The 8,177-nt window shown below is 39.8% G+C and overlaps 1 protein-coding gene across 1 annotated transcript; it reads left to right on the top strand.

The window, feature by feature from the left end:
* Positions 1 to 3,777: 3,777 nt before the first annotated feature.
* On the top strand, positions 3,778 to 7,836 carry LOC147318614 (fucolectin-5-like). The gene is made up of 5 exons (XM_086309881.1): positions 3,778 to 3,955; positions 4,250 to 4,273; positions 4,982 to 5,279; positions 5,687 to 5,841; positions 7,091 to 7,836. Exons 1-5 carry the CDS (start codon positions 3,922 to 3,924, stop codon positions 7,435 to 7,437), a joined length of 858 nt encoding a protein of 285 aa, XP_086166007.1. The 5' UTR covers positions 3,778 to 3,921; the 3' UTR covers positions 7,438 to 7,836.
* Positions 7,837 to 8,177: the final 341 nt, after the last annotated feature.

The raw sequence follows: 8,177 nt of genomic DNA, 5'->3' as shown, positions 1-8,177 counted from the left end.
GTGTCTTTTTAATGTTTTCAAATGGAGACAGTTCAGTAACGACCACCACCTGATGACCCTTTTATTCAATCCATGAATTTGAACCAGTGATAATTATTCTGAATGAATCTGTATGAGCAGTGAAATTACGGCACTTATAGTGTTTTAATAATATAGCCTTCATTAAAGCCAAAGACACTGAGAAAAGGTTCCACACCCATGACTGTATTTTGAACTGATGTTACGTTGATATAATCAAAAAAGGCCTTAAGTTCCTGATATATTTTAAAAGACAAAATGTGTTTTTGTGCAGGATTTTCCAACAGGTAACATCTGAGAATAAAAATAACTACATCAATATCACATTGACTGAAGTGCTCTCCATTTTAAGTGTTGATGCTTGATCATCGCGGTAAAGAAAGTTTCTGGAATCTCCATTTTAAGGTCGCTAGCCTTGATCTAGCAATCCTGTGCCTCACTCAGAGTCACACACATCCGTTATTACAAATGTTTACCAGGATCCTGTAAAGTATCTTTGCTCTTCGTAGAGCTGCACTCTTCTGGACACAGATCTCAGATGTCATTCCTGGGATCTTCTGGAGCCACCTGCCCAGTTTAGGGGTCACTGCCCCGAGTGCTCTGATTACTACATGGACCACTGTTGCCTTCACCATTCACATCTTCTTAACCTCCTCTCTCAGCCCTTGTTGTTTTTCCAGCTTCTGGTATTCGTTATTCCTGATGCTGCTATTACTCGGTATAGTGGCTTGTCCATCACTAGTATGTCTGATGGTTCGCTATCACCAGTTTGTCCGTCTGTATCTGGAAGTCCCACAGGATCTTAGTCCGGTCATTCTCGACCACCCTTGGCGGTGTCTCCCATATTGACTTTGGGACTTCCAGGCCCGGCCTCTGAACTATGCCAGCCATTTGGTTATCATGTTCCATGTATGCCCTGCACGTTAGCATCTTGCACCTTCCTGCTATGTGGTGTTAAGGTTCAAATATTGAGGAAGGAGAGTACAAACCACCCATGGTCCAGAAGCTCTTGGTCAAACGATTGATTTTAATGAATACACACGTGTGGGAAGAACACTCTGTACGCAGACAGCAAGTGGTCTTCGACTTAATCAAAGCATGAACAGATATTTTATACCGTCAGGGCTTAAATTTACTGACGCCCCTTTAACGTCACAGATACATTTTATACATAGATCAAATCAAAACCACAATGACTTTTAACACAGTTCAAAAAACATTGTCTTCTATCTCCCTAACAGGTACATCCTGTCACTGCCGGATGCTCGCTTGTTATCTTGACACCTCAGCAGCAGTTCTGCGACAAACTGCTTTTTGCAACCCCAGCAAAACATAATTAAACTTTCCCCTATAAATGATTCTCTCTAACTGAGTGTGTGTGTGTGTCACGACCTCACATGCTCTCTGTGTCACCTCTTCACCTACTAACTGTCTGTGTCTCGTCCTCAAATGCTCTTTCTCAATTCACCTGTTGCACTTCTGACCTTTTACCAGAACAGAGGCTCATCCTTATGTGTTACAACCTAACTGAGACTATGTATATGTCCTCTACTAAATAAATGTTTTAATCAAGAACCTCTACTAAAACCTTAATATAAAATGACCTGATATAAGTGTTTTGTAAGCATGTATTGCAATTCCTTCTATGTTCTAGTTTTCCCTCAACATGTATCACCTGAACAGTCGCGCCAGTGAAGCTTCAAACCTTTAAAGAACCTGAACATCAACTCAAATAAGCACAGATATGCAATGTGTACAAAATAGTTATAACTGCACCTGAAATACAAGGTTAACATAATAACTGTATGCATAACATCTTAAGGCCTTCTTAAAGCTATCTGTTACATTGTTAAAGCCTCGTCTTAGCCTGCTGCTCAAAATAACTTTCACTTCTGCAAACTCTCTGCAAGCCTGTTTCCTGCCACTTAGTCTTTCTGAAAGACACACACACTGTTCAACCTCTGAATGCAATATAAACTCCAGATTATATTATTAATGCAATGGTAATGATGACAATTATTTAACAATAGCAGTAAAATAATTTCCCTACTCCACAGTGGTTCATAAAAGTCATTCCTTATTTTACTGCCCTCTGCCATGGCAAAGTGCAAGTCCAGCATTAAACTTCTGTGGTTCAGATTTATTAGTAGATGGAAAACTTTCTTCCATGTAAATAAATCTGTGTAGATGAATGGAATAGAAGACAGCTCTTATGCAATGGCCACCATGAAAGTCAGAGCATCTCATTCTAAAAGAAAAGAAGAAAATTATTCAAACAGTATCAAGGTGGGAAGAAATTTCACAAACTGACTTGTTGCAGTGGCGGTATCCTTTTACAGTAGCATGCTCGAATTCAGTGAGCTCTTTAGAATGACAAATTTTTTGACAAATGACAAAAAATGACAAATTGATTTAGAAGCAGTTCTGAGCTCAGGAGCTGCTTCATGTTTGAATCTCAGATCCTCATTTTATGCAGCAGCGCCACCTACTGCTCAAAGCATTGAACTACCAGATGAGGTTGAATATTGTCTCTTTGGTCTACACACCTCCATGTTCACTGAGCTGTGTGCTTTATCACTACTCTTTCACCCTCTTTTACACATGAACACAGTGACAGACCTGAGTCTGAAACCAAGTACCAATGAAAAGGAACTCTTGATTAAAATGACTTACAATATATATACCGGTATATATTTTTAAAAACAAGAACTTCACACTGTGATAATAAAACACGCCATGACTTAAGTCTGATATGCAGATTCCTGTGCTTTTGCAGCAAAAACCATGATGCTGCTTTACTTTGAATATCCCAGCTGCTTCTCTGCTCCAATGACCAAATGTATTTAATGTGCACAAATCAAAGTGAGAACTGCACTTCAAGACTGTACATGATGGAATTCATGTTATTGGTGATGAATAGGACTCACCCTGCAGCAAAGGTGCAGAAGCTACAGGGGGCTGCAGTGACGTGCCCGCAGGCTGTGCTGGCAGCCAGCTGCGGCAGAGTACCAGGCCCAGCCACCCAAGGTATGAGGGCCCCCTGCCTTCTGGTAGGGGCCCGACCGAGCCACGGGCGCCAGGCCCCGCCAAACAGCCACCGGGAGTGACCCAGTACATACCTAAGTGCCCAGCCCTGGACACCGAGAACCACCAACGCACCGATGCCCGAGGGCATCAACCACTGGTATGGAGTGTGGTGAGATCGGCCCCCACACCTGGGGGTAGCCTGACATAGACTTAGAGAAACAGGCTCACACAGACACAAACATGCATCCCTGCCCTCATGCACACATTTACAAATACTCAGCAGTGTGTGAAGCACTTTTCCATAAATAATTTCTGCATGAAACATGAAATCCAGACTAAATGCAGATGCAGAGCAGAAAGTAGACACAATGATGGACTTGTGAAGGTTTTTTCCCGGCAGCTTATTAATGAATGACCGATTGTTAATAATGTCTCTGTTTTTTTCTTTAAAGTAGACCAAATGTCCACCTGTTGAAATGTCACTGAATACCTTTTATTCACACAGCCTCCACTGGTGAAGTAAATTTCCTGATATGCTAAGTATCAAGTATTTGCATGTACTTGGATGCACACAGAATGTAGGTTGAACATGGTGATCATAACAGTCATGGTATGTTCTCATCTGCAAATCAGATGTAAAAGTCTGGGAATGCTTTGCCTACTGAACATAACAGCCTCACTCTGAGTGTAAACAGGAGAAATGAATATTTTCATGTTTTCTGCTATGAGGGAAGTGACAGAAATACAAATCCAGCTCTGACTCAGAGAGGGGATCATATCAACATCAGTGTGTCTACAGAAAACTCCAGAGTGAGGGTAGAAGTCTTTTCTTTCTCTTATTAGAGGACACATTTGTGCAAAGAGTCTAAAGTAAAGATGCTGTGGAGTCTGTTGTTCATCACTTTGATTGGTAAGTGGATCATTTGATGTTCCTGCCTGGCACAGTGATGTTTCAATGATCGTTATAAAGAATGAAAAAGATCAAATATAACAGTTCAGTTTTACTGTGAGTTGATCCAAACTGCTCGATAAAGCAAAAGTCGTTTCATTTAGTTTAAAGAGGATTTGACTTTAGTAAAGCCAGTTTCATTTCTGAGTGTTGAAGGATGGTTTACATTCTGTGCTTTCTGCTGTATTACCAAACAACAATATCAGAGCTGGCAGTAATTCACTCATTCTTACATCGTTCTCTGAAACTTCACAGGAAGATCAACTCAAAAGGATCCAGGTAAGAGTGCATTTCTAATCAGTTTCTTCCGGTTATATCAAAAAGTATGATGGTGCTTCTGTTCTGACTATACTTATTTGTAAAGTATTTAATTTTATGCCTTTTTAATTATTTTTATATTTTATTTTTCAATTCATTTATTTATTTATTGCATCACAGTAGACGTCATATCTGTGGGAATGTTTCATGTGGGGATTTTCTGTTGGACTGAAGCAATTTTACAAACATCTGTATAAATATATGTTATAAATGTAAATTTATATTGAATTATGTTCTATGATATGTGATCAACGTGATTTAGAAATAAGTGCTTTGATAAACGTGTAGTCTTTGATATGTTTTGAGAATCAAATTATTCATTTCATTAATTCTGATTAATTTTTTTTCACTAACTGCAAAACTATTCAACATTTATAATGTAGTGAGGCTGCTTGGAAATAACCTGTGTGTGTGTGTGTGTGTGTGTGTGTGTGTGTGTGTGTGTGTGTGTGTGTGTGTGTGTGTGTGTGTGTGTGTGTGTGTGTGTGTAATATGTTTGCCACAAAAGATTCAGTCAGATCATGAAGTCATAATTCAGATTCATTATTTAGGAGTGAAAAGGAGATTTTTCCTAAAAAACACTAGAAGACCTGGTCTGAAGTATTATTGCCACTGACATTGTTTCTTTTCTTTTTTCTTACTTTACTTTACTTTCTGTCACATCATCAGGATGTAGTCCAGGATGGGAAACTATCAAACTGGATGACAAAGTGGCATTTCAGTCTTCAGTCTTCTCAGATGATTATGGTGTCAAGTACACTGCTGACAGAGCTTTGGACGGAAATAAAGAAACATGTTCTAACACTGTAGAACAACAGCCCATCACCTGGTGGACAGTTGACTTATTGGGTCTATATGAAATTTCCTGCATCAGCATTTACAACAGAAATCAACACAATGTTGATCTAGAAGGCGCTCGCATCCTCATCGGGAACTCATCTGAGAGAAATGCTGCTGACACCACTGAGTAATACCTTCATCTTACTTTGAATCATTCTGTTCTCAGTCAGGCTCCAGCATGTCCAATGTTTTTAGATAATTTTATGAATATTTAAGTGCATTTAAATCCAGTAATACAGTAACACAGATAAACCTGTATCAGTTCTATCAGATGAAATAGGAGGTCTAATATGGTGTGATGTGGTTTGGAGTAATAATCACGTATATGTGAAGAATATAAAAATCTTTATTTATTCTCATTTTCCTTTGTTGTTTATTTGTAGGTGTTTTCCTTCTTTCTAAAATGTTCTCAGACAGCAGCTCACATTTATTATCCAGCTGTTCGACTGTCTCCACTGTTTACAGCATGATTTAATCAAACAGAGCCAGAAACTCTTTCTGTACATCTGTCCAACCTTTTGTCTTTGTTTACAGGTGTGCAACAATCAACACAAATACCAAAGGAGAAAATAAAACATTTAACTGTGTAAATGGACCAAAGTGGGGGCGTTATGTAACTGTAACTGTGTACAAAAACACACCTGGGCCTTTAATTCTATGTGAGGTGACGATGAAAGGCATAAAAAAAGGTACAATAAAACATTCTTACCCACTAAGTTAACTGGTCAGTCAGTAGAGTCAATATAAATGTGTAAATTAATTGCTTGATTGATTGATTGATTGCTTGATTGATTGCTTGATTGCTTGATTGATTGATTGATTGATTGATTGATTGATTGATTGATTGATTGGTAATACTTTATTCATCCCAAGGGAAATTGGGTTAAGGCTGCCGACCTTTGCCAGCGCCATCTTACCCTCCCAACCATACACACATTACACAGCATCACATGGGGAAGTCAGGTCAGAGAGATATAACAATGGAAAATGCACAACATGAGGAAAGATGAGGAGAAAAAAGAACTCCCCCCAGGCTGAGCTCCAACAGCGAGATCAGTTTGAGAACAGAAAAAAACACCTCAGCACATGAGTGATCACATCTCACAACATAGAAGACATAAGCTTCAAAGGCATTTGGAGGGGGTGGGGGGTGAGTGCAGGTCTGTGTCAGTGTACATGCATGTGTGTGTGTGTGTGTGTGTGTGTGTGTGTGTGTGTGTGTGTGCGTGTGTGTTTTCTGTGTTCAGCCGAGAGAAAGTGTCCCTTCACCCGGTTAAGCAAAAGTCAACAATCTTCGATCAACGCGGATGGCCTTAAAGGAGGGACAAAGAGTTTTGACAACAATCCTGTTATCATGGAAGAATTTTTGTTGTTCCAGTCAGCTTCAACCTTGGCAGGCCTTCAGCTGGCACCAATCCTCTCAATTCCTGTTGTTCTTCTCCAAGATGTTATCCATTTTGCGTTCAAAACACAATCTGAGTACTCACAGCCTTGCCCATTGTCTATCATGTCGGGCAGCCTTATGGGATTTTGAACAGCTGTAGCCGCTTCTTTTACTTCGATAAGCCAGGTCCAATCAGCCAGAACTCTGTTATTGTGGTTCCGAATTGGTAGATGTCATTCAATGTCCTCCATCGAGAGTGTCGCCAGGCACACGACGCAACCGACCATCGAGTATCCTGCAGCAAACGTCTCCGCAGGACAATCGGGCTCTCCCAAGCTCAGCAGGGTATCAATTCCATTACGGGACCAGTTGATCAAACGCATAATTCTTTAGGTTTTAGAGAACAAGACTGAGAAACTCTTTGAGGGTTAAAGAATAAGCGAGAATAAGTAAGAAGAATTATGTGCTTAGATTAATGCAGCATGTTAGACACTCAGAAACACTGTTTGGTTTGATGCTTCTAAGTTTCATTTTCTTGATGTTTTTCCTTTTAGAGCCCTTTAAACTGATTAAAGAGAACAAGACATGGGCAGACGCCCTGTACCACTGCAGAGAGGAACGCATGGATCTGGTTTCCATCCTTGATAACAAGACCCAGGTCTGGGTTGGGTTGGAGGCTCAGAAGGCTGACACTCCCTTTGTCTGGCTGGGTCTTCACTACAGCTGCACCCTGCACCTCTGGTTCTGGGCTGATGATCATTGTGTAGGTTTTGATCAGTGGGCTCCAGATGACACAAGAACAGCAGACTGTAGCATAAGTGGTGCCATGAATACAAGTGGGAACCATTTGTGGTACAAGAAGTCTGTTTATGATAAATATAATTTCATCTGTGCAGTGTAAGAAGATCCATGGGTTGGTTTTGTTTATTCAGTTAGACAGGTGTCAGTAGTGGCTTGTTGGGTTGCAGCAAACTTTCCTCTAATAATTCAAAGGTGATGGGTTCAGGCTCAGTGTAGCAGGAAGATAAACAGTGGTGAAATTAAGCAGAACTTTCGTATTATAAACATGTTATTGTTTATTTTTAACAATCTTCTACAGCCTACTTAACTGTTGTCATTGCCACCTTTGTGTGTCTGAACTTACATTCAGTACAAACTCCTGTTGAATTTACTTTGATATGATAGCTATGTGAAACTAAAATGTTCAGAGTCTAGGTATTTCTCACAAATCTTTAGATTATAAAACATATATTATTTTGAACTTATATATTCTTTCATTAAAACATGATTTCCTCGTGTCTGTCATGTGTGAACCTGCTTTAAAAATAAAACTGTAAATGGAGTACAAATGTTTGTCAGTTTAGTTTTCACGCCTCACTATGTCATTACCTGGTGGATTTGTGGTGTGGACACTTAACTTAGTGAACACTGTAACTCAAGAATGAGGTAATGTTTGATTTTTGAGATATGCCACAGCTGCATCTCCTAAGAGGAAGCTCGAGGGGAAGCTCAGGCAGCCACCAGTGTGGTGTGATGTTTCTATCAAGGTTATTCAATGACTCCATCTGTGTTTCAGATCGTCTCCTTTAAACACACTGTATAATTCTACATATGTCTTGTGCACAGCAAGACAACACATAA

Source organism: Aulonocara sp. 'chitande type north' Nkhata Bay, linkage group LG11 (genome assembly GCF_057382095.1).
Source record: "Aulonocara sp. 'chitande type north' Nkhata Bay isolate Kocher_YH1m ecotype deep benthic linkage group LG11, A_spYH_male_GT1.1, whole genome shotgun sequence".
Taxonomy (NCBI): domain Eukaryota; kingdom Metazoa; phylum Chordata; class Actinopteri; order Cichliformes; family Cichlidae; genus Aulonocara; species Aulonocara sp. 'chitande type north' Nkhata Bay.
Note: the sequence above shows the minus strand (reverse complement) of the source record. Positions and strands in the feature narration are given on the sequence as shown.

What these genes read in the sequence shown, in the direction of transcription:
- LOC147318614 (XM_086309881.1), top strand. Translation starts at nt 3,922, where the DNA reads ATGCTGTGGAGTCTGTTGTTCATCACTTTGATTG. An exon ending in GTTGTTCATCACTTTGATTG is followed by an intron (nt 3,956 to 4,249) that starts GTAAGTGGATCA and finishes GAAACTTCACAG; the next exon opens with GAAGATCAACTCAAAAGGAT. An exon ending in ATCAACTCAAAAGGATCCAG is followed by an intron (nt 4,274 to 4,981) that starts GTAAGAGTGCAT and finishes TCACATCATCAG; the next exon opens with GATGTAGTCCAGGATGGGAA.